This window comes from Canis lupus, chromosome 10 (assembly GCF_011100685.1).
Source record: "Canis lupus familiaris isolate Mischka breed German Shepherd chromosome 10, alternate assembly UU_Cfam_GSD_1.0, whole genome shotgun sequence".
Lineage (NCBI taxonomy): Eukaryota > Metazoa > Chordata > Mammalia > Carnivora > Canidae > Canis > Canis lupus.
The window spans coordinates 51,968,370-51,995,403 of record NC_049231.1 but is presented as its reverse complement, the minus strand read 5'-3'; the positions used below and the strand labels follow the sequence as shown (position 1 = coordinate 51,995,403).

Sequence of the window (27,034 nt, the reverse complement as noted above, 5' to 3'; positions counted from 1 at the left end):
TCCTAAAAGAATTTCTGAGTCCATCCCTGAGACAAGTTATAATCATAATTATCATCACCTGATTTTTACATAATTCTTAATCTCTAGAAAATCTACAGGGAAATCTGAACAACCCAAAGGCAGTGTCAAATACAAAGTCCTCTGATAAAGGGAAGAACCTGCAAATGACCTCAAAAGACAGCTCTTCATGAAACAGAATACATGAAAGAAAAAATGAGGGAAGCTAGTGACGTGATTAAAAGGATGACAAAGGTCAAGTAGGAGATTTACTGTAGTAGGAAAAGATCTGTATTCCACACCATTTTCAGGACTGAACACCCAGTAATAAGTCATTTAATTCAGGTTTATCACCACTAATCTCCTGGTAAGCTGTTAAAGTCTCATTTTCCACATCTAACTCCATTTTGTATTAGAGGAGGACTTTCCCTTCTGTCTCCAATACCACTGCCAAACATTGCTGCCACAACTGTTATGCTCACTCCTCTGATTAAGATATAAGTAGCCATCTCTCTTCACTTTAGAAGAGTACAAACCAGAGAGTTGCTTCTGAGACCATGCCATATATATTCACACCCTAAAACATTTCCTTTCTGCCCAGATATTCATAGAGCTCAAAGAACTCATGATGGTGCTAAACAACCCAGAACAGCACTTTAGGCTTCAGCCACTGAGGTAAAGCAGCCCATGCTGGAGATTTTTCTAAAGTGAAGATCTGGATAAACTGCAGCACATGCAAAGCTATGCCGAATAAGGAAGGCTGTAAGAACTGGGGATTATCCTGACAAGAAGACGATTCAAGAGGTACAAAATAGCCAAGGATGTGCTAGGACCATCTCTTACCAGCTCATAAAAGCAGGTGAATAGGGCAGCCCGGGGGGCTCAGTGGTTTAGCGCTACCTTCAGCCCAGGGTATAATCCTGAAAGACCCGGGATTGAGTCCCACGTCGGGCTCCCTGCAGGGAGCCTGCTTCCTTCTGCTTGTCTCTCTCTCTCTCTCTCTCTCTGCCGCTCATGAATAAATAACTAAATCTTTAAAAAAAAAAAAAAAGAGCAGGTGAATAGATGTTCAGGTATTTTACAGGTATTTACTGACTGCTATCACTCTGGTAGCTTGATATAATCTATAGTAAGAGAATTTATACCACAGAATTAACAAATACAACAAATAAGGATTTTTTATTTCTAGAAAGTTGATTGTGAAACATTTGCCAGCTTATCACTGAAAATAGCCGTCTTCAACTATTTTAAGGCTTATATTTCAAAAGAGATTATATTTGGTCATAAGCAATGCTTCTCAACGCTTTCTAACACAGTATCCACAAAGGCAAGTGAGAATAAAACAGACTCCCTTGGAGCTCCAATGACATGGTCCAAAGTGGCAGAGAATCTAAGCAAGTACTAAATTCATTAGATAATAAGGATAGATAATAATGATAGAACTAAAATATTGGGCAAAAATAATTACATTTTATCTAGCCCATGAGTAGGCTTAAACATTTAAAATCCCTGCATTTTTCAGGAGGGCATTAGGGATATTGATAAAATTAAACTTTTTAAGTAAAACTATAGGCATAAGGTAAAAATTTGGAAGTATTAAAACTTGTAAGGAGAATATGTAATATCCAAATATATATGGAACAGAATATAATAAGACAATGAAATAAAACAACAGTAATAAAGAAAGCAAACACACAAATTTCAACAAAAGACGAGAGAAAATGGAAGATATAAAATTAGAACAAAAGAAAAAGTTACATGGTAGGAAAAAATCCATATAGGTTGATCACTAAAATAAATATTAAATTATTAAGGTTATCTCTTGAGATTTTAAGAATGGATTAAAACACAAAATCCAGTTGATAAGTAGTTATAACAGATATGCCTAAAACATAATGACATAAAGGTTGAAAGCACAAAGGTAGAAAAAATATACTAAAAAATATTTGTCAAGTGAGAAACTGGTATATTTATATTAATATCAGATAAAACTGGCCTTAACAGAAAATATTATGAATATAGTAAGATGCTATAAAGTGATAGAAGTTTCAACTCAACAGGTATACCACTCAGGATGCCCGGGTGGCTCAGCAGTTGAGCGCCTGCCTTTGGCCCAGGGTGTGATCCTAGGGTCCCGGGATCGAGTCCCACATTGGGCTCCCTGCATGAAGCCTGCTTCTCTCTTTGCCTATGTCTCTGCCTTTCTCTCTCTCTCTCTGTCTCTCATCAATAAAGAAATAGAATCTTAAAAAAAAAAAAGAAAGAGAAAGAAAGAAGAAAGAAAGAAAGAAAGAAAGAAAGAAAGAAAGAAAGAAAGAAAGAAAGAAAAAGAAAGAAAGAAAGAAAAATGGGTATACCACTCTTAACTTACAAGCCCCAAACAGCATTTAAATACATGAAGAGGGAGCCTGGGTGGCTCAGTGATTGAGGGTCTGCATTTGGCTCAGGGCGTGATCCTGGGGTCCCTGGATGGAGTCCCGCATGGGGTTTCCTGCCTGGACCCTGCTGCTTCTTCCTCTGCCTGTGTCTCTGCCTCTCTTTCTCTCTGTGTCTCTCGTGAATAAATAAAATCTTAAAAAAAAAATGCATGAAGAAAAATTGATAGGATACAGGGACAAGTTTTGCCATCCCATGAAATATCAACTGAAATTCCTCAACTAGATAAATTAAAACTTAAAATGTTAGTAAATATATAGAATATTTTGGACTTATGGGACAAATACAGAACTTGTCAATAAGTAAATAGAGAATATTGCTTCTTCTCACGTTCACACTGAATATTTACAAAAATCACCTATTCTAAGTCATAAAACAAGTACCAACACATTTGAGGGAAAAAACCAACATAGACCACATTCTCTATTATACAACTACATTAGAGGTCAATAACAAAGAGATAAAATTAAATCTTTCTAGTAGTTCATAAATTTTAAAAGAATGCATCTCATTTACTCATGTGCCAAAGTAGAAATCAAATTGAAAATTGAAAAATATTTAGAACTAAGCTATAAGGAAAAATTTACCTAATAGTATTTGTAGAATAGAGCTAAGACAAGGATTACAGAGAAATTTACAGCCCAAGTGTATATATTAGAAGAAGACTGGAAAACTAATGAACTGACATCAAATAGGAGGTAAAAAAAAAAAAAAAAAAAAAAAAAAAAAAAAAAACAGAGCAAACCAGAAATGGAGGGAAATAAGAACAAAAATTGTAGAAAGAAAATAAGGACATCAGCAAAAGCAGGCACTAAACCACTGAGCCACCCAGGGATCCCCGCAAAAGTAAGTCTTTTGAAAGGATTAATAAAATAGAGAAAATTCTGGCTGTGTTGGTCAATATAAAAAAAATGGACAGAAATACACAGTACAAGATATTTTTTTAAAGATTTTTAATAGGTATGATATTTTTTTAAAATACTTTTAAAGAGGGACACCTGGGTGGCTCAGTGGTTGAGCATCTGCCTTTGGCTCAGGGCATGATCCCAGATTCCCAGGATCAAGTCCCACATTGGGCTCCCCTCAGGGAGCCTGATTCTCTCTCTGCTTATGTCTCTGTCTCTGTCTCTCTCTCTCTCTCTCTCTCTCTCTGTGTCTCTCATGAATAAATAAATAAATAAAATCTTTAAAAAATAAAATAAAATAATTTTAAAGAGAATACTAAAATATTGATAACATTAATACCAAAATCAGACAAAGACACTACCAGAAGAGAAAACTACAGTCCAATATCTATGATGAACACAGATGCAAAATCCTCAACAAAATGTTAGCAAACCACATTCAACAATACATTAAAAGGATCATTTACTATGATCAAATGAGATTTATTACAGGGATTCAAGGATGGTTCAATATTCACACATCAATGGGATGCACCACATTAACAAAATGAAGGATAAAATAATATAATCATCTCAATAGGCCCAGAGAAAGTATTTGACAAATTTTAACACCCATTCATGATAAAAATTCTCAACAAAGTGGGTTTAGAGGGAACATAACTCAGCATCATAAAAGTCACATATGAAAAACCCATACTTACCATCATTCTCAATGGTGAAAAGCTGAGAGCTTTTCTTTTATCAGGAAAAAGACAAGGATGTCCATTCTCACCACTTTAATTCAAGATAGAACCAGAAATCTTAGTCACAGAAATCAGACCAAAGAAAGAGAAAAGAGAGAGAAAGAAAGAGAGAGAGAGAGGAGGGGGAGAAAGCATCCAAATTGGTAAGGTAAAACTGGTCACTATCTGAAGATGACATGATAATATATATAGAAAAATCCTAAAAGCTCAAAAACTATTAAAACTAATAAATGAATTCGATAAATTTGGAGGACAAAATTCATATACAGAAATATGTTGTGTTTCTATACACTACTAATGAAGTAACAGAAAAAGAAGGTAAGAAAACAATTCTATTCACAGTTGCACCAAAAAGAATAAAGAGGTGAAAGATCAGTACACTGGAAAGTATAAAACACTAATGAAAGAAACTGAAGATGACACAAATGAAATATATACTATGATCATGGATTAGAAGAATTAATGTTGCTAAAATATCCACACTACCCAAAGCAATCTATGGATTCAGTGCAGTCCCTATCAAATTATCAGTAACATTTTTCACAGAACTAGAAGGAATAGTCTTAAAAGTATAGGAAACACGGCAAAAGACCCCAAATAGTCAAAACAATCTTGAGAAAAAAGAACATAGCTGGACGTATCACAATTCCAGGTTTCAAGCTATACTACAAAGCTATAATAATCAAAACAGTATGATCCTGGCTCGCAATAAACACATAAAACAATGGAACAGAATAGAGATCCCAGAAATAAACTCACACTTCTATGGTCAATTCATCTATGATAAAAGAGGATATGTTATGGAGGAAAAGCCTATTCAATAAATGGTATTGGGAAAATTGGACATCTACATGTAAAAGAATGAAGCTGGACTACTTTCTAACACCGTACACAAAAATAAACTCAAAACATATTAAAGACCTAAATATGAGACCCCAAACCATAAAACTCCTGGATGAAACCATAGGCAGTAATCTATCTGTTTGACATCAGCCTTAGCAACATTTTTCTAGGTAACTCTTCTCAGATAAGGGAAACAAAGGCAAAAATACAATATTGGGACTATGTCAAAATAAAAAACTTTTGTGCAGCAAAGAAAGCCATAAAAAATGAAAAGGCAACTGTACTGAATGGGAGAATGCATTTGTAAGTGATATATTCAATTAAGAGGATAATATCCAAAATATATTTTTTAAAAACATAAAACCCAACACCAAAGAAACAATCCAATTAAAAAAATGGGTGAGGAATTGACTAGATCTTTTCCCAAAGAAGACATACATACACAATAAATACATGAAAATATGCTCAGCATTACTAATAATCATTCAAATCAAAACCACCATGAGATATCACCTTATACCTATCAGAATGGCTGGTATCAAAAAGACAAAAGCTAACAAGTGTTGTCAAGGATAGCAGCTACAACTATGGTAAGCGTAGTATGACATACAGAGTTGTTGAATCATGTCATACACCTGAAACTAATGTAACACTGTGTGTCAATTGCACTTCAATAAAAAGGGACAGATATAAAATTGTCTTAAAAATATTTCAAAGAAAATACTAAAAGCAGAGGGAAAGAGAGAGAGAAAGAAGAACATGGAGGGAGGAAGGAAGAAATTAAAGAAGAAATAGACTCATATATACATATTACATATATAATACACCTATTATATATATGATTGTTTAGATGTGACTGATATTCCATATAGAAATGTAGCAAAGTAATTAGGTATAAAATAAATATTCCAAAGTCAATTGCATTTTCACAATGTGATAACCAACATTAAGTGTTATTTTAAATATTGGTATTATTTACAATAGCAAAAGACATGTAAATGTTACCTAGAAATAACTAAGATATTAAGACCTTTATAGAGAAAGTATAAAACTTTATTGAAAGACACCAATGAAGGCCCCAGAAAAATGGTAATAAACCACAATTAGGGATAGGAAGACTTAATATCTTCAAGGTGACAATTTTTCTCAAAATTAATCTATACAGTCAACATAATTCCAAAGAAAACTCTATCAGAGTTTTTTCAAGAAATTCAATAAGCTGATTCTAAAACTCATATGGAATAAGCAAGGTCCAAAATAGGCAAGATACTACTATAAGAAATAAGAGAAAGGTATTTTCTTACAATATATATCAAAACATATCAAAACTTACATTTCAAGTAATTAAGTATAGCACAGGTGGTAGATAAAAAGGCCAATGGACTATAAAAGAGCTTAAACGCAAAATAGTTACTGAGATATAAGAAAAATAGTTTTTACAGATAAGAGGGGAAAGGGGCCTATTCAATAAATGCTTCTGGGATAATTGTTTACTCATGTGAATAAAAACCCTGTGTCATTGGATAACACTTAAACTCAGTTCCTGATTCATATACTACACACGATTATCACTATCAAACACATTTAAGACTTAAATGTGCAGGGCAAAACTATAAAATTTTTAGAAAAAACAAAACAATATTTTTCTGACCATGGGATAGAGAGAGATCATATAAAAATGAAGACATAAATTGTAGCAAATTTGTACAGTGGAATATTATAGGTAATGAAAAATACTTAACTACAGCTACATATAACACAGTAAATGGGTGGTTCTTTTTTAATAGTTGTATTATTTTTTAAGATTTTATTTATTTATTTATTCATGAGAGACACAGAGAGTGGGCAGGAGTGTGCAGAGACACAGGCAGAGGGAGGAACAGGCTCCATGCAGGGAGCCTGACCTGGGACTCCATCCTGGGTCTCCAGGATCACTCTCTGGACTGAAGGCGGCGTTCAACCGCTGAGCCACGGGGGCTACCCTAAATGAGTGGTTCTTAAAAAAGTAGTTAGAACAAAACAGAGGATCACAGGTGAAGGGAGGGAAAAATAAAACGAGACAAAATCAGAAAGGGAGACAAACCATAAGAGACTCTTAACCATAGGAAACAAACTGAGGGTTGCCAGAGGGGAAGGAGAAGATGGGGTAACTGGGTGATGGACATTAAGGAGGGCATGTGATGTAATGAACACTGGGTATTATATAAGACTGATGAGTCACTGACCTCTACCTCTGAAACTAATAATAAGTTATATGTTAATTAATTGAATTTAAACTTAAAAATATGAAAAGAAAAAATGTCAAATTAGTTTAAAACGGCAAGTGACAAAACACTACTTAAAGGCTGATATGATTTGTATAAAATTAGAAAACAAGCAAAATCACATAATACATTGTTTACGGATGCATACTTTGGTGATAAAATTTTTAAAAATATTAAATACAAAATTCACATTAGTGGTCACTTCCAGGCATAGAAACATCAGAGAAAATTGAAAGGAGCAAGTAAATAGATGCAGTGGCATGGTTCTATTCTATTATTTTGCTTAATAAGTTATATTTATTTATAGTTATATTTCTAGGAGTTGTGAATATAACATAGTTTTAAAATCAAAATCGCAATTTTAAAAAGATTTGTGGTCGTTATAGAAGGTCTAATTTAATTACAATTGGAGTTCTACAAATCTAAGTGGAGATTTGTCAGGCAGGGGTATGGGTGGGAGTTTCAAATGGTAATGAGTTTTTGGGTTTTTTTTGTCACTGGAGTTAGTCAAGCATAGGTAGGTAAATCCCTTTAAATTACTGTGAATATTTTAGAGTAAACTTAAGCATTAGTTGGGTGATTGCATTTAAGCCCTTCCATACCTGAAAGACTATTATTCTGTGGATCGATATTGTTGAGTATAATAATTTAACTATTCGTGTTAGGCAAAATAGATCCATAGAAAGTCCACATAAATACTACCCTGATCTTCCAGTACTGGAATTAAAATGAAGCAGTTGCTCCCAGAAAAAGCTAGGGGACAATTTTACCCTAAAAGTCACTTGCTCCTGTTTTTTCCCTTAAAGATAATTTAATCCTTTCATTGTAAGTCATTATTCTTCAATGAGGTAGGGGAGAGGGAGGGAGGAGAAGGAAAAATATATACATGTTTAGTATTTTCACCTAACTCAATCTTATGCAACTAATTACTTAAAGATAGTGTTGAAACTAATAATAAATTGTACACAGGATCTTAGAGAATATTCTGCCTTTAAGTCATCATAGAGGGAACACCTGGGTGGCTCAGCGGTTGAGTACCTGCCTTTGGCTCAGGGCATGTTTCTGGAGACCCGGGATCGAGTCCCACATCAGGCTCCCTGCATGGAGCCTGCTTCTCCCTCTGCCTATGTCTCTGCCTTTGTCTCTCATGAATAAAATCTTTAAAAAATATAAATAAATAAATAATCATCATCATAGATTCTGGAGTTGGAAGTAGAAGGCCACTTTACTGAAAACGTCACCAAACATTTCCAGATCCTGTACCGTCCAGCCAACTGAGAATGTCAAAGTGCCGGGACTCTCACCTACAGGGGCCATTTAAAATGTACTTAAAAGCACAGGTTAGATAAATTCATTTGTGCCAATGTCCCAAAGGCAGAGGCAATCTTCTGAGCCTGAAAATGAGAGAAGACTGAAAGGATCCACAACAGAGGGTGCACTGCTAATGTCCCCTAAATTCAACTGAAAAGACAGCCCGTTCCTCAAATCACTCAGAGAAGTCAATTGTCTCTGTGGATGCCCCTTCAGAGGTGCCTGCTACCTGGGGATATCTGCCCAGGGCTCACTAGCCCACCCACCTGTCTTCTAAGCAACACCATTTTTAGTTATTAGTTAGGGCAAGAAAGAGGACTTGTGACTACGACCCAGACGTTTCAGTTTTATGGGAGGGAGAAAGATGTGGATGCCAAGACTGGAAATGGGTCCCCACCCCTCACTAAGTGACATTCTTACTGGTATTTCGCATCATATGTGAGTCATGTCTTTTCTGGAGAAAGTCAATCATGTCGCTTTCTTGAAAAGAGAATAGTGATCAGCAGGGACACGTCTACAGTATAATTAATGTAAATAGTTCCAGACACACATCAAAGTTCTATTTGCTGGCTTCCTTGGGTCAGGGTGGAAGAAATCCAATAGAGAAGGATAAGGGCGTAGCTTATCTTGCCCCGGAAGTCACTACTGGCACACAAGAATTTTGCTATTTGTCTGAAAGTGGCCACACACACACACACACACACACACACATATCCCCTGGTGGGTCATGTGACCCCGGTAGATCTCTTCTCATAAGGGCGCTGTGTGGAGCTTCTGAAATCTGGGGAGATTTTTCTCTGCAGATGCAGGAAGAAAGCAGGTGGATGGATGAATAAGTATGGCCTTGCTCCTGGTCTTCTCGCTGGCATTCCTGAGCTTAGGCTCAGGATGTCATCATCGGATCTGTCACTGCTCTCACAGGGTTTTCCTCTGCCAAGAGAGCAAGGTGACAGAAATTCCCTCTGACCTCCCCAGGAATGCCGTTGAACTGTGAGTATCAGAGGCAGCGGGAACAATGGTGGGGCTGGCATTTGTGAGTTGTGTGCTATTACTATTTTCACATTTAGACTGATAAGCCTTTGGTTAGGGCAGAAATAGTTAAGTAAAACAAACTCCCCAGCCTAACACCCTGCTTGCAGCTCTCCCAAGATCTTAGTGAGAGTTTGTCTCAGCAGCCGCCAGGAAAGGGCAGTGGGGAAAGCAAAGAGAAAAAGAAGGTATTTGAGTCTTTTCAACACATTTGCTCTTGGCTTCCATACGGTCTTTGGTGAAACCAGAAAAGTAAAACTAAGAAAAACTGGAAACTTTGAAGACCTGGAACTGGAGGCAGAAAGACAGTTGTGATTTAAGAGGCATATACAGCACGTCTCCTAAGGACAATGAATTTCAAGAAGGCACGAATCACTGTTGCTTTGGAGGCATCAGGAAATAATACCCGAACTGAGGTTCTGTTTCCTGGGGAAATGGGGCTGGAGGAGAGAGGACGAAGTGTGGAAAATGGAAGAAAGAAAGGGGGAGACAGAGTGAGCAGGAAAATATATAGCATACTCTTTCATATAGCTGGAAAATACAATTCACAATGTTAGAATTTCACTGGTTATTTTAATAGGAAGTTTATAGACTGAGCGTTGGACAAGATTTTAGACACCATTTCACTCTATTTCTTCATTTTGCAAATGAGGAATCGGGGTCTGGAGAGTCAAGAGATTTGCCCAAACTCTTACAGAGTCAAGGAACAGCCACAACTAGAAATCAAGCCTTTTGACTCATAGTCTACGTTCTTTCCCCCAAACCCTAATTCTGATTGTCCAATTACTACTTCCCCCTAAGAACTAGCAAGTTGTTAGGCTCAGAAGTTGCAGATATAGTCACTGTATTTATTACAAGGATTTTATATAGAAGCCACTATTCTGGAGGTCTGTTTCACTCTTGGTCTCATAAAGCCAAGGACGACTCTTATTTGACTACAGAGTATGGTCATCTTTTTAGTTCACAATTACCAGAGCTACACTCAAACATGGTTACACACTGGTTAGTTGTGCTTGATCCTTTTCCCCTGGACATCTCAAGTCCTGTCTATCCAGAGGTGGCTGCAGTGGCAGGGAAAATAACCAGTCAGCTCTGCATTTTGTCTACACTGTTTCCAATGAGACAACTATTCCTGATTACGGGGAAGAATGTGCCTATGCACAGTCTGGTCTATTAAGTCACTACAAAAACAGGAGAAGGTCAATGCACCTGAAATCTTGTAAGAAGTCACTTGCTCCTAAGCAACTTTGAATAATTGCTTAACCCCTCTGAACCTCAGGTTCCTCACTTCTAAAGGGCTTTAATACAGCTTTTTTGGTTGGGTTGTTGTTCATACTAAAAGATAGAGCTCCCTCACAAACATAACCATTTCCACCTCTCTACTTCTTCTGATGTTTTCCGATGAGCCAAGCAGTGCCAACTAACTGCTGGAGCAGACAACCCCTAACAAGATTTAATTTTAGAATGATATTCATCCATCCCAAACCCCCTTCTGCACTAGGTCATCTATTTTCTGACATGTCTTTATGAGATGAGATTTTTTTTCTAGTCTCTGAGAAAACATGAAGAAAGAAAGAAAAGGAGGGAAGTAGGGGGGAAGGAAAAGAAGAAAATCCATTCTCAAACCCCAAACCTCGGGGAGTAGGTGTGTATAGTGTGGGAGGGGAGTATGATTTTTTAAAAATAATTCATCCTAATATCAATGACTAAAACATGTCTCTGCTCAACAGCACTTTGCAACCTAGAAGGAGATTACAGGAGAAAGTGTGCTTGTCACGCTTGACAGAGGGTAGCTCTGGGTGAACCCTTAGCTTAAGTGTATATACACAGAGGACAAAGGTGCATAAAACTAAGAAGAGGAGGGACACCTGGGTGACTTGGTCAGTTAAGCTTCTGCCTTTGGCTCGGTCATGGTTACGGGGTCCTGGGTCAAGCCCCGCATTGGGCTCCCTGCTTGGTGGGGATCCTGCCTCTCCTTCTCCCTCTGCCACTCCCCTGCTTAAGCTCTCTCACTCTCTCTCTCAAATAAATGGATAAAATCTTTTTAAAAAGAAGGAGGAGACACGCAGGGATGGCGGGGGAGGGCCGGCAAGGAGCCCGCGCTGGCGCCCGGCCTCGGGAACGGAACGGCGGGGGGAGCAGGGGCCGGGCCGCCCGGGGCCCCCCTCAGCTGGCTGCGCTCACAGACTTGCTGGGTTTTCAGTAGGTCCCTTGGACAGAGCCCAGGATCAGGCTTGGCCTCCAGTCTGCCCGCCCCTGCTGGCTGGGCGCGGGGGTGGGGGGCCGGCGGGGCCCGGGGGTCAGGGTACCCGCCCTCCATACACTCCCTTCCTCCCCGCCCCCGCCCCTGTCCTGGGGCCCCCCAGCCGCTTCCAAGACTGGGGGAGGGCGGACAGCGAGAACTGGGGGGGCTCCAGCTCTGCAGCAGAGCGGGACCTAAGGGGCCCATCAGAGGCACTGGGGCTCCCCACCCCACCTGTTCTCTCCAGCCCCGCCTCCTCCCGCTTGCGGGGTGCGGGGTGCGGCGGGGGCAGCACGCTTCCCTCTTGGCAAAGGGACCCAGGACGCTCACGGGGGGACCCCAGCAGGCAGGGTGGGGGGCAGCTGCGCCAGTCTACCTCACGGGCCCCACTCTGCCGGCCACGCCAGGGATCGTGGGAGGGGAGGCCGCTCCGTGGTCGCCCGGGGGTCCGGGGAGAGCAGGGTGGGGACGAGGGACTGGCCCCTGCGCCGGGAAGGAACCAGCGCCGGCTCCGATCCCCGGGACGCGTCCAAGAGGTGCTTTAAGTGGTTTGCGCGGACCGGGCGGTGGGGACCGGGGGCCTCGCTCGGCCCCTTCGCGCCATCCTTCCCCGAGTGACAGGTGCCGCCTCGTCAGCAGCGATGGGACGTGAGCAAGCATGGGGACCCCAGCCCTCCCTGTGCCCCTCCCCAGACGGGCTGCGCCACCAGCCCGGTCCCACGCAGCCCCCAGTGTGCTCACCCACGTGTGCGCGCGGCCGTGCCCGTTGCCGTGTCGTGGAACTGTGCCCGTCACCCCGTCCAGACAAGTGAACGGCCGTCGAGGCCGCGGTTATGCAACTTCCCATGTGTGTCATGACAATGTCACTGCTTTTTAAACTTGATTAACTCTTTATTTTAGTAAAATGCCCCCAGAGTCCACAAAACTGTTGGGTTTGCAGAGGTTTTAATTTTTTGGCCTTAGAACCTGCGGAAATTAGGAGGTACTGACCCCAGTGCAGCAGCCTTGGCCCGGGATTGCGTTTGCCTTAGCGGATATGTTTATACAGATGAATATAAAAAGTTCTTTTTCTTTGGCTTATTGCTCTTTCCCCACCCCACCCCCCTTCTCCCTTCTCACCTTCCCCCAAAGAAAGCTACTTCTTCATTTGGTGGTACAATTATTTTTTTTAACTAAAATAAGATAAAATTCTATATTCTTAAAAAAGAAGAAGAAGAAGAAGAAGAAGAAGAAGAAGAAGAAGAAGAAGAAGAAGAAGAAGAAGAAGAAAGAATTTGCCTGTCACTGGCATTCCCTCCCCGCTCACCAACCCTCCTGGGAATGAATACAGTTGCTTGGGAGTTTTGAGGACTAAAGTTCTCCCAGATATTTAGTCTTTTTTTTTTTTAAAGATTTTGTTTATTTATTCATCAGAGAGACAGGCAGAGAAAGAAGCAGGCTCCATGCAGGAAGCCCAATTTGGGACTCAATCCCAGGTCTCCAGGATCATGCCCTGGGCCGAAGGCAGATGCTCAACCACTGAGCCACCCAGATGTCCTCAGATATTTAGTCTCGAGAAAATTCTTTTCTCTACATACTCACTAACAGAGTGTGAATTGGGCCACTCTAGAGTTTAGCTTTGCAATCTTCTGGGCATATAGAGGAAAAGAAGATAAACATTGCTTTCGTTGTTAGATGTAAAAAAAAAATTATTTGAGGATATTTTTGAGGTTTGTTCATCATGGAAGAGCAGATAAAATGCCAAGTGAACTAGAATTCAGATGTTGAGTTAAAATGAAAGCACAATTACTTTTATTTATTTTTGTTTTTTAAAGGGATTGGATTGGGTTTATCTGCAACACTGGCAGAGGAGAGATGAAATGGCTAAGTATTTCTAACTCACCTTGCAGCCTTCTGCATTTGGGTATTGGCTTTAATGATGATCATATCAGGTGGAGGTGGGTGGAATAGCAGGGCTTCATTGAGTATAACTGCTTAATCCATCAACACAGCACAGCATCATCGTTTGTCAGATTCACCCAGGGGAAAACAATTGCTACATCTTACCATGTATAATTTATCCTATCAATCCATCTACCTTGCAGCACTTTCATTTTATATATATACACCAGCTATCGCTAGAGATTTCTAATTCCCCAGCCACGTGAACATATTAACACCAAAGCAACAGGAAGGTACCACCAACAGGCAAGTAGATTCCATTTACTTGAAGGGTCAATACCATTTGCCTGAAGCTTTACACATAATACCTTATTAAAAGTTCACAACAGAACTGCAAGTTTGGTGTCAATGTTCTATTTTTCAAATGAGGCAAATCAAAGAGCCCAAATATTCAATAACCTGGATACTGTCAGCCCTGTGGCTCCTGGATGGCAGAGCTGGGATCCAAACTTGAGCCTGTGTTCCTACTTCTTCTCTATGCTGTATATAATGAAAGCCTCTGACTCCCTCCATTTGTTGCTCTTCAAACAAACAAAAATGTCCCTTAGAATTTGCCCAGAGGTCAGCATTTTCAGTTAAGATCCACTAATAAATACTTTAAGCTTTATGGGCCATAAGTTTCTACTGCAACTACTCAACAGTCACAGTTGTAGGAAAACTGCCACAGACAAAACGTAAGTGAATAAGCATGGCTGTGTGCAAACAAAACTTAATTTTTGCCCCTGAAATTTGAATTTTGTATAACGGTTGCATATCACAAAATAGTCTTGATTTTTTTTTTTTTAATGTAAAAGGTGAAAAGTAGTCTTAGCTCATGAGCCATAGAAAAACAGAGGGCAGGCCCACCTTGACCCACAGGCTATAGATTACCCATTTCTCATTTAGACTATAGCTAAAACCAGCTAAATCTTATTGACTTAAGTAGGGTTGAGGGTTGAGGCAGCCTGAAACATGGCACCATAGAGAAAGTACTAAACTAGGTGAGCTGGGTCAGGAATGGAGGGAATTCCAAGGTAATGTTCACAAGCAGGCCTTTTACTGTTTTTGACAAGTCAGAGATGGTATAGTCTTCAGAATCCAAGAGACTGAGTTTCAAACCCAGGCTATGACATTGTTTTTTGCTGTACCACAGGGGCTTTTGGGTGTTTAATGGAAATTGTAATATAAGCCTTTCTCAAAGAGTTGCCATGAGGACTATATGGGACAATGAATACCTACCACCCAGGGCAATGCCTCTCAGGTAGTGGTAATGGCTGTTGTTGCTGTTGTCATCTGTAAAACACTAGGAAAAAAAATACCACAGAGGGCATTCATGATGACCAAGTGAATCAATAGGTATGAGAATGCTTTCAACAAGTAATATAGAGATTTTTGTAACTCTGAAATAGTTTATAATGTCCCACTTACATAAGAATAATTTCTGCCTCCCTCCAGTGGCTGGAGCACTTACTCTCTGTGCACTTATTTTCTGAGTAAGAAAATGTGTTCTTTTAGGCTTTCAGTATTTGCCAAGAACTCAGGGAAGTTTCATTCTGACCACAGTCAAAGGAATTTTGATTTCTGACTTACCCTAGAAACTCCATTTCAATTGGAGGCAGTCAGTGGATCTAGAAAGGACACTTTGATCTTGCTTTATTCTTCCTGGAGTTACAATTTCTAAGGAGAATGTGAACACCCATTCAAAATCTGAAATTTTAGCTCTAAGTGACAGTACAGGTGCAGCTATCTTTTTCTTCAGCAGGGTCAGATGACCATAATATGAAGAGGAGAAAAGCATCTACTGGTGGTCTCCATTGACACAGAGAGATCTGTACTGAGATTTTACCATAGGCTGCCTGTATTCACACCTCTCTTCAATGTCAAGTTCCTGTATCTCCTTGTGATCTCAAATGACCAGCCTTACTTTTAATTACCTAATTATATATACTTTTTGTTTTATTTTATCCCTCTGGCTTATATTTCTTGTTTTGCTGCTTTGGTTTAGATCACTCACCTTATTTCCAGAATCCTAGATTATTGTTTAGCTAGGAGCTACTCTAGTTTTTCCTTAGTTCGGAGGGATGTTATCAGCACTGTATGCCAAAAGAGATGACTTTTGTTGTGCCAATAAAGTTCTGTGATCTTCAAAAGGGAAATAGGGCTTCTGATGTTTGTAAACAAGTTTAATTGTGTAATTTTTTTTCTCTGAAAGCATATTCTGGGATTAATATTCTGTAGAATACGTTTTCAGAAAGGCTAATCCACAGTCTGGTCTATTCAACCCCAGCCACCAGAATGAATCCCTTGTCGAGTCTGAACTGCAGCCTGAAACTCCTGACTCCCATTCCAGTGTTCAGTATCAGCTGGAGACAAACCTTTGGCTGGGGTTTTCAGTGCTTTGTGCCTGGGAAGCTGCTGTTTAAGTATGTAGTATGTTCTCATGAAGAATAAAGTTTTAAAGATTATAGCCACATGGAAACTCGAAACTAGTTATTACTTATACTGAAGTAAAGAAAGGAAAGATAAAACTAGTAAAACCACTACTGACTCTGATTTGTTGAGTATTGATGGCTCACTTTCTTGACTAACCACATCCAATCAGTTTTACAAACTCTCTTCATATTACTACCAGTAATTCTCTTTTTTTTTAAAGTATTTTATTTCTTTTGAGAGACAGAGAGCATGCAACAGGGGAGGGGCAGAGGGAGGGAGAGAATCTCAAGCAGATTCCCTGCTAAGCACAGAGCCCAAAGCAGGACAGCAGGGCTTGATCTCAAGACCCTAAGATCATGACCTGAGCCAAAACCAAGATTCAGATGCTCAACCAACTGAGCCACCCAGGCACCCCATTACGTATTCTTTCTTTACTGCAATCATCTGTTTGGACCCTGAACAACTAAAGCCAGGATTGTATAATTACGTCCTACTCTATCCCTTTCAACAAATTTCTCTCTCCTCTCCAAACCAGCCTGCACACTGTGGTTGAATTTTTCTCTATAAAATACCATTGCCACCATGTTATGATTTCCCCCACTCAAATCACCCGATGGCTCATTTTTCTAACTGCTTCTCGCTGCTCGCCAACAGGAGCTCTCAACTCTGCAAAGCTCAGACTCACTCTTAAGCTCTGTTTGTGCATTTCTGCTTCCCTGTGTCTTCATGTTATGCCTTCTGTCTATACTATGCTCAGTTTCTTCCTTCTTGCTTCTTGAAATCCAACCTACTTATTATCATCATCTTGCTCCAAGGTTGCCTCCTTGATGAAGTCTTCTCTGACTACTTCATCTGTATTTAATCTAAATGCTAGTACAGTTCATCTCACACTTCATCTTCCTTTGTCCTTATTTTTTCATGTGTGTCCTATTTCCTCCACTGCAATGAAAATTTCTTTTTTATTCTTTATTGTTCCCGGTTCAATGCAATGTATGTTCTTGGCCCTCAATTACATGTAGAACAAATGATACAATAAATCAGGGGGAATTACATCTGTTTATTTGCTCCGCTCCTCAGTACTAAGGAAAAGATTCTTATAAAAGATGATTATTGCTCTCCCTGTGGTGAACTACTATAGGATTTGATAGTTTTCTTATTTTCCTTGTCTTTTTTATGTGTTTGTTTTAAGAAAATGCCTGTATGTCATTCTAGAATCCATTAATTTATTCAGAAAGATACAAAGATCAGAAACAAAGTCTCCTAAGTTAAAAGTTGAACATTCTGTATTCTAAGTACATCACTCAATTCTCCTGACATAAGTAATAATACTTGCCTCTCTGTATCTAACAAGAATATTGAAAAGATAAATGACATTGCCTAAACAAAATCACTTTAAGCCAGGCATCAATGTTCAAAGAAATATAATTTTTGCCAATTAAGGTCAGATTCTAAACCCTGAATGTGAGGTTTCCTGTGTTCCCCAGATGTACTTTGATTACTGTAGTTCTATCTGGATATCAAAACCAAACATCCCACTGTGCAGATTGCCCCTGGTGCCCATATCCGGAGGTTCCTACTGTCTTGTTTAGATATTTCTTTTAAAGAAACAAACAGCACAGTTTTCATGCTAATGCATAGATAATCCCTTCTCTTGAAACAAAATCTTGTACTTGTTTTAGTGAGAAATGGTATGTGTATGTCCAACATTTGGAATTTAATTGGGCTGGGGGTAAGGGAGATTTATATTCCCCATGGAGGAATCCAAAAAATGACTAAAGGGAGAGCTATACAGTGTGGTACCTTTAAAGGGAAAAAGTAGAAATTATATCACAAGGAAAGAATCCTTTCAAATACAAGATGAACTCTACCCTGAGAATTGGCTGAGAGCTGTAATTTACAGAGTCATTATCAGCAATTGAAGAGTAGAGGTTTGAGACAGCAAAATTCCACTAGCTTGGTGATGATAAAGTCCCTTGTTTACCCTAAAAGTGAATGGTGGCCTTCCTCACCCAAGTCCTCTACCAAAGAAGCCTAAGCTTCAGAAGTAAGACATGTTGACATTAAATGGGAAATTCATTTAACTTTTGATTTTCTTTCCCCAAAGCCACTAATTGGGTTATCTAGTCACTGTGGTTGATTGAACTATATATTTTTAAGCTGTTAGATTTCAACTCTCCAATTTAGCTTTATTTAGACTAGATTCTAGCTTATATATCCCACAAGGTCAGCTAGGAAAGAGAGTAATTATTTTTAATTGCTTAGAATCGGATTATAATGAGATCTGGATGTTTGTTCTTAATCTGACCTCCCCCTGAAGTATCTCAGACCATGTTTTGTGTCTCTGACCTGAACAAGCCATTACCTTGTTCTTTCATATGGAATATGCCAACTGATCTGAAAAATTTCAAGTGAAGCCCCCTTACCCCCCAAAAAGAAAAAGAATAAAGTAACCAACCCTTGCCATAGCCTTGAACTCAATGATATTTTTAGTCTTCGGAGAAGCTTGAGTCCATTCTTTTATCCCTTCTCCCCAGACCTTTTCAGCAAGAGCTAACACTGAACTATCACAGAATCCTATGTCAGAAATAGTGGAAAATAAACAGTATGAGCCAATTTTTCTATCTTCCTAATGCCAAGCTTGATGAAAACCTCTAAAAAATAGGAGCCCAAAATGCTCATCTAAGTTTAAGTGACATGAAGAGATCGATTAATAGAAGGTATCAAAAAGAAAAGTCATCGGGAGATTGGTAGAAGCTTGAAGAAAAATGATGCTAAAGTTTCATTCAATTCTAAAAGGCTTTGATTTGACAAACATCTATAGGCACCAAACTTCCCAAAGCCAGCAAGCTGTTTCTAGGTCTCAGAGTCCAGCAGGTGTGTAATTTCTAAAGTCCTGTGATTTCAGTTGTGGGGTTTTGGGGGGCACAGGTTGAACAGGGTTCCTTTAGGCTCAGTAGACAGTTTTGTTTTGAAATGAACCACAGGAAACTTCACACAGATAATTCTCTCTCTTGTTTTCAGTTTGGCAATGAGTTTTAAACAAAGATTTGTGGGAAATCCCATCTCCAACAATGACTATAACTCAATAAATAAGGGCTGACAGAAGGTATGGAACATGTCATCCATGGTCCTCCCAAAACAAGAAGGGAATAAAAAAGAAAGCCTCATCATATGGAAGAGCCACAGCCTGGAGCATTAGACTTTTCAGGAGTGGCCTCAGTTTTTAAATACTCCGCCTCTTCTGATAAAGTCTGCTGAATTTTGGTTCAGATGATGGATCACATCCCTGGAAGACAGGCTTGCCTTTATGCATGTGTTCTCACCATCTCCCAGTACCAGCTTCTGAATAGGTTACCATACTTGCAGCCTTCTGCCCTCTCAGCTCTTTGCTCTGAGCTCGTGCTCTCATTTCATTCCCCTGTGGGCTCTAATACCCAGATCCAGGACAAAAGTCCTAAGTTTGACATTAAGATCTTCCATATTTTGGCCTCAGATTAACTCTCCTATCCTCTTTTATTTTTCATCTCCTTAACTCTTTGCTTCATCCATTACTTTGTATTCCCAGATTCGTCTTTTAATCCTTTACCCAAATACTACTATCTTCTCCAACATCAAGTATATTATTTCACTATTATTCAGATTTTGAGACCAAAGCAAAGATGCTTATTTTTCATGAAGCTTTCTTTCTCTGGCAAATATTTGATTATATTTGTGCAAGGCACTATACTGGGCTCTCAGGAAAAAGAAATCAACAGAAGAGGCATGGTGCCTATTCTCGTGGAATTGTTCAAAGCAAATAACATCAAAGAAATAATGACAATACTATTTTTCCTCCCTTTCACCAAAATCAAAATCCCCTCTGGGAGCCCAGAATAATCATTGGCAAACTCGATCATTCGACAATTAATTGTTTAACTTGCAACCTGAAATCATAGATTGTGCGAACTGGAAGATATCAATGCCCAGTAAAAGCCAATGAGACGGTGCTTGCCTGTTTGATGCCAGAGGCAAGTTGGTGAAAAGATAGGCATCTGTCTGTCCCATCTAGATTTGCCCTTTTGACCACCTAGGGTTGATTTCAGGAGTTATGCAGGGCCACTTCCACAACAGTCTAATCTCTAAAAGGTCAGAAAATCCTTGCTTTGTTTTACAAGGAGAACATGGACCTCAAATAAAAGAGAATGACAAAAGAACACCAGCAAATTTATGGTAAGGTTTAACTGACAGATGTCCATTTTAAATGTGACTGGAAGTTTTCAAATTGTGCAAATACAAGGGATCATGTCCTTTGAATTGAGATAGAAGAGAATAATACAGAAGGTGGAAAATGGCACCAAAAGGGAAAACTTAATCTGCACTGTTTTCTTTGCCAACTTTATAATTTTCCCCAAAGCGACTGTGCTCATGAATACTATTATGTGGTCACCAGGAGAGAGTAGGTTAAAGGAGTATATGAATCAGCAGACTGTGTATTCCAGCCTTCCCCCAGAGAAGCTGAGTGTCTGAAATCTGGTAATAATCACATAGACTTAGTCTCAACAAAGCCCAGATGTCTCTTCTGAAAAATGACACAACCTAAAAATTTCAACTTTGGCAAAAGGGGAACACTGAGAAGGAATCCTTCAGTGCTCTTGAACTTGTAAGCAATTTTCTTTTTGTGTAAATTTAAAACCATTTTGCAAACCTATGTTAGCTTTAGAAACAGAAAACAAACTGAATGAAAAAGAATGATCATGACATCATCAGATAATGCCTGAGCAAGTATTAAGAGTCAGTCCACACCCTTGCCACTGCCACATACACACCAAAGCTAATTTGTGGTCAAGGCAGGAATGGAAGAAACCTTCATTTAATTGGTGTTTGTCTTGTGACCAAGTTGTGCAGAATTTCTGTAAGTAAATATATTGGGAGTGGGGGAGAGACAGTGGAAAATGCAACAAGAAACACCTTTTTTAAATTTAGAAAACAAACTGAAAAGGCAACGAAAGCAAGTATGAGAATATGGTGACAGCAAAGAGGTCACCTAAAATTCTACATACAGTAGCAAAATTGCTTATCAGGACCCTGATTGTGAAAATCTGTTGACCTCCTTCAATAAGAACATACAGTTTTGGAATGGCATCTGATTCCTCCAAACAAATAATAGAGACAACGGAAAAAAGAACAAACAGTTATGATAGCCAGATAGGAAAATTACAAAGTAGCCCTGGAAGCAGAGGTCTCCAGTAAGATTCCAGGGGAAGAGCAAAAACAGCAAAGGAGGAAGGAAGGAAGGAAGGAAGGAAGGAAGGAAGGAAGGAAGGAAGGAAGGAAGGAAGGAAGGAAGGAAGGGAAACAAATGGCTGAGTCAGTATCTAAATGTCCCTCTTGGGATCCCTCGGTGGTGCAGCGGTTTAGCGCCTGCCTTTGGCCCAGGGTGCGATCCTGGGGACCCGGGATCGAATCCCACGTCGGGCTCCCGGTGCATGGAGCCTGCTTCTCCCTCTGCCTGTGTCTCTGCCTCTCTCTCTCTCTCTCTCTCTGACTATCATAAATAAATAAAAAATTTAAAAAATGTATATCTAAAAAAAAAAAAAATCTCCCTCTTGGGTTGGTCAAATTCCCTGGATAAGACTTTCCCGAGCTCTTACCCAAAAGGTGAAGCCCTATAGCAGCATTCCGGTAGCTAAGGAAAAGGACTAGGATCTCAGCATTTAGCTGTCATAAGTATTCTCTGGGGTCCTCCTGTCCAGAAGCTATCAATTCTACTTTCTCTAAAGAATTAACCTTTGTCGTTTTGCTCAGGTGAACAGAAGCACTTACCTGACTGCTCCAAGCAGGAAGGCTGACTCATCTTTCTACCAATCTTCCTTATTTTAGACACCTGACCCTATTTCCTCCCCACTCCCACTTCTAGGGACACGAATGCCTCCAATTCCTGAGTGTTTTAGGGATTGTACAGGGTAAATCACATCGGTTTAGGAGTTCATTGTCTAGAATCTGCCGAGTCAGTACTTCTCAAACTTTAATGTATAAGCAAATCAGAAGAATATATTGGGAAAATTCAGATTCTGGGGCAGTGAGGATGGACTGGCCCTGAAAGTCTACCTTTCTAACCAGCATCTAGGAGGCTTTGTGGCTTTATGCCTTTAAAAAGAAAAAGCTTACCATCTTCTCAGTGGGACTTGAAGAAGAAACAAATAGTTATTTAGTTATTTGTTTACTATGCCATCTCTCCCCAGGAATCCTCACTCCTTTTTCAACCCACTCAATCTGTCTCTCTTCCCATAGGAACCACTGAAAATTTTCTTGTCACAGGTACCAATGAACTTCTCTTTATTTTCAGTGTGTTTTATACTGTGGTTATACCATTTTTTCAAATAAAATATAAAAATTTGAATATAAGAGGAATGCCACAAAAATCAGGTGCCAGATGCAATGGTCTCTCTCCCATCCACATGTTATATGCCTCTCAGGAATACTCCATACAGTTGACCCTTCTCTTGCTTGAAACAGTTTTCTCTTGTAAATTCTAGCATCTGTGACACCACACTAACATTCCTCCCATATCTCATGCCAGACCTAGGTGTGTGCTCAGTTCTTTACTGCTACCCCATCTTTAAGTGTTGGAGCTCCCAGGCCTCATCTGGACATCTTCTCTGGTGCATCTGTACTCTCTGCACGGATCTCGTCCAGTCCGTGGCTTTAAATATCACCTCATGTAAAATCAAAATGTATATGCTGTGCCTGACCTCTTCATGAAGTACCAGACAAATGATACCCAGCTAAAATCTTGACATCACCATTTGCATCACTTACTGGCATCTCAAAACCAAACATGTACAAAATAGTACAATTAATCGCCCTCTGCTAAATCTCTCATAATCCCCTCTCCCAAACTCCATCGTCTATAGAAATGCACGTATCACCAATTCCCCCACCATGCCCAAATCCAATCTGATACTAAGTTCTGGAGATCTGACCCCTAAAACATAGCACATATGTCTCCACTTCTTATCTTCCCTACTACCACTCTACTTCAAACTACCACGGACTCTCGCCTGAACTACTGCAGGAGTCCCTACTTCTTCCATCCCCTGGTTCCATTCCATTCAAAGTTACAATCCAGTCCTCACATAGCAACTAGATAAAGTTTTAAAGAGTATGACACATAATTACTTAGAATTGCACTTAGAATAAAATGTATTCAACCTGTGTTTCAGATTACCTTCCATGACAGGCACTGTTCTAGGTGCTAGAGATCCAATATTGAGTGAAACAGACAAAATCCCTTCCTTGTTGGAGCTTCCATACTTCGCCATGCCTACAAGGTACTTGATGATTGACCTCCACCTGTCTTTCCACAGGCATAGTGCATATCATGTACAACATGCACATCACCACTAATCTTAGCTACCCACGGCCCCTCTCTGCTCTTCCTATATACCAAGCTCTTTCTCACCTTAAGTCTTTTTTCACTTGTATTTTGTTGTCTACAATGTCTTCCGCCACCCCTTAATTTTTCTTCCCCCCCTTCATTATATTCATCTTTCCAGGGTCTACCAAAATGCTACCTCCTTAGAGAAGTCTTCCTTGACCACTCTGCTATAATAGCAATTCTCTAGCATAGTATCCTTTTCTTAAAAAAAAAAAAAAAAAAGTTCAATACATACATGAATGAATAGGGACACGTGGGTGGCTCAGTGGATTAAGTGACTGAATCTTGATTTCAGCTTGGGTTATAATCTCAGGATCCTGGGATCAAGCCCCATGTCAGACTCCACGTTCAGCAGGAAATCTGCTTAAGATTCTATCTCTCCTTCTCCCTCTGACCCTCTCCCTGCAAGGTCGCTCGGTCTCTCTCCAAAATAAATAAATAAATCTTTTTTAAAAGATATACATGAATGAATAAATGGAAATTCCTTAGAGCAAATAAAAACTAGGAGGAAACACACAATGCAACAAACATCTAGCAAGCCTTACATATATCACCATGCTGTTTACTTCTCATAATATGTCACCCAACAGTGTTGTACGGTAGCTATTATTGTTCCCATTTTGGAAATAAAGAAAATGTAATTGAAGAACTAACCCAAAGTTATTTAGCTTCTCAGTGTCATAACTAAAATTAATATTCCTAATATTATAAATCTAATTTAAAGATGCCCAGTCTTTGTACTAACCTTGAAGAAAGACAAAGTGGACCCCCTGTGCTCTGAACTTCTAAGGCAAAATAATCTAAACTCTTTATCTGAGTTTAAAAATGCACAATTCTGGAGTTATCCGTAATGTAAAACTTACATATTATCTTGTCTCTCAAATACGATAAGCCCTCCGAGGGCCAGCATTCCACCCCTCTCCTATAGCCATCCAGGGTTGGGTACTCAATGACTACTCAAGAGAGAGGACATACCCGACAGAAGATGAATGAGCAAGGTCATAAATAAATAGAAGGAGGATTGAAAAGTAAATGTCAATGGCCATTTCCAGCGACAAATTGCAAAATAACTAGAAGTTGTCTAATAATGGTCAAGAGCCGTTTGAGCGATTTGTGTGTGCCTGTGGGAGAGGTGATTGGCAGGGCTAACTCCACTCTCTGTTGCCCTTTACACATTTTCTATGAAGACAGTCCCTCAGAAATAATTAACTGTCAGCAGGTTAAGTAGATGATCTCCTGTAGCTGTAGAGGCTTAACAAAAGTGAATGCTATGTGAAAATGGAGTGCCCAACAAAAGCTTCGAGAGCTCTGTAGATACTCCCTAAATTGTCCTCATATAATAATGATGAACCTTGCTGATGATGTTACAAAAGCTCCACAGAGTTCAAAAAAAAAAAAAAAATTCCCAAGTGATCTCATATGACCTCACAGCCTCTTTTCTAAGATTTCTTCTAGATTTGAGGATTATACTTCTGTTGTCTCATCTGGGATGTGTTTTGAAGTCTAGGGCAAGTTGCTCTAACTAGTCCACATCTTATGTAATATGATTTGAGAAGCACCAAGCTGGCTCAGTTTACCCAAAATATCTCCCTCACTACTTGTTGCATGCTACAATTAATCAATTAATCCTGAGAGCCTTCATGATTTTCTTATTTTCTAAGATTCTGGAGTTGAAATATAAAATCCCCTTGGAAGAGAAGTATCTTGAGTTTTCGAAGGCTAGCCCTCTGCTCTAGCATTTTTCAATGTATATTACACATAACCCTACTTTTTTAAAGATACTCAAGGAAAAGCAAATTTTAAAAAGTCTTCCATGATCAAATAGGTGTGTGAAAACTGCATGCTATCTCCTCATCCTAAAGATTCACATTGTACATAACATATTAAAGGCTCTCAGAAGCATTCCAATTTTACATGACCCTTAAGTGTTCCATAGAATACATTTTAGGAAACTGATTTAATAAGATGTAGCTAACCAAGATTACACTTAGGCAAATAGGCCTCCATATATACCCAGAGGAGCTAGAGAGTTGAGAAAGGTAGTAAATACAACCCAATATATGTGGTAGAGACCAAAAAACTATTTACTCTCTTTTTAAAATTCTATGTCTGTCAGGGCACTTGGGTGGCTCAGTCCGTTAGCCATCTGCTTTCATCTCAGGTCGTGATCCCAGAGCCCTGGGATGGAGTTGCTAGTCAGGCTCCCCGCTCAGCAGGAGTCGGCTTCCCCCTCTCCCTCTGCCCATCCCCTCTGCTTGTGCTCTTTCTCATACACTCTCTCTCAAATAATAATATCTTTAAAGAAATAAAATAAAATTCTATATCTGTCAAGTCTTCACCTGTGCAAATCTACTTTGCTTTTCAAATCAGAGAATTTTTATGCTAGCTGAACTTTAGAGAGGATATACTTCCTCTCTCTCTCTCCTTGTTTTAGGAATGAAAAATGAGGCCAAGCAAGATGAAATGACTTGCCTAAGTCCATGTGGGTAATTAAAGGTATTATCTAGCCTCTATTTCCAAAGCCAAAAACTTTAAATCTACAATATACAAGTTTCTATGTCTGGTTTCCTGATGAAACATACCTCTCTACTCCCATAAAGGACAGACAACCTTCCACTACCACCTCTACATCCCCTAATATAACATTAGAATTCTATTGCTATTTTCCTTCTACCTTCACCTGCTTTTGAAAAACACCTTTATTTAGATAAAACACAAGCACACAAGTCTTTCAAAGCATACATTTCAGCAGTTTTTAGTATACTCACCGATATGTGCAACCATCATCATAGTCAATTCCAAAACATTTTTTTCACCTCACAGACAATCCTTTATCCTTCATCTATTACTCTCCTACCTAGCCTCTTCCACCCAGACCTGAGCAACCACCTATTTTCTGACTCTAAATTTCTGTATTATGGACTTTCATATGGATGGAATTATACGAGGTCTTTGTGACTAGCTTCTTTCACTTAGCATAATATTTTCATGGTTCATTCAAGTTCTAACAGGTATCAATACTCTATTCTTCTTATGGCTAAAAAATCTTCCTTTGTATAGATATACTGCATTTTGTCTAATCATTTGTCTGTTGATGAACATTTGGATTATTTACCTCTTGGTTATTAATAAATAATGCTACTTTAAATATTTGTGTATAAGTTTTTGTGTGGACATGTGTTTTCATTTCTCTTGGTATATAGCTAGAAGTGGAATAGTTGAGTCGTATGGTAACTTGATGTTTAATATATTGGGGAACCACCTGTTTTCCAAGGAGGCTGACTCATTCTACATTCCTCTTGAATAGTGTATGAAGTGCCTATTTCTCCACATCCTCATCAACTCTTACTGTTATCTGACATCTCTTATTCTAGTCATCCTAGTAAGTAGGAAGTGATAGCCCATTGTGGTTTTGATTTGTATTTCTCTTATAAGGAGAGATGTTGCACATATTTCTATATGCCTTTTGTATCTCTTTGCTACTGAATATCTAT

General features: G+C 39.3%; 1 protein-coding gene and 1 long non-coding RNA gene across 13 annotated transcripts in view; one reads left to right on the top strand and one right to left on the bottom strand.

Moving 5' to 3' along the window:
• LOC111097745 overlaps window positions 1-12,588 on the bottom strand; it is a 232,828-nt gene extending 220,240 nt beyond the window's left edge. For 2 of the 6 annotated variants that reach the window (XR_005365961.1, XR_005365957.1), the window contains exon 1: window positions 841-970. This is a non-coding gene — a long non-coding RNA (uncharacterized LOC111097745). Of the gene's footprint in view, window positions 1-840; window positions 971-12,146; window positions 12,378-12,511 lie in introns of those variants that run through there. The other 4 variants (XR_005365962.1, XR_005365958.1, XR_005365959.1 and 1 more) reach the window with 3 other exon arrangements.
• FSHR (follicle stimulating hormone receptor) overlaps window positions 9,158-27,034 on the top strand; it is a 172,949-nt gene continuing 155,072 nt past the window's right edge. For 2 of the 7 annotated variants that reach the window (XM_038551247.1, XM_038551243.1), the window contains exon 1: window positions 9,159-9,489. In XM_038551247.1, the coding sequence (XP_038407175.1) occupies window positions 9,338-9,489 (152 nt within the window). In that variant the 5' untranslated portion in view covers window positions 9,159-9,337. Of the gene's footprint in view, window positions 9,490-27,034 lie in introns of all 7 variants that reach the window. The other 5 variants (XM_038551248.1, XM_038551246.1, XM_038551244.1 and 2 more) reach the window with 4 other exon arrangements.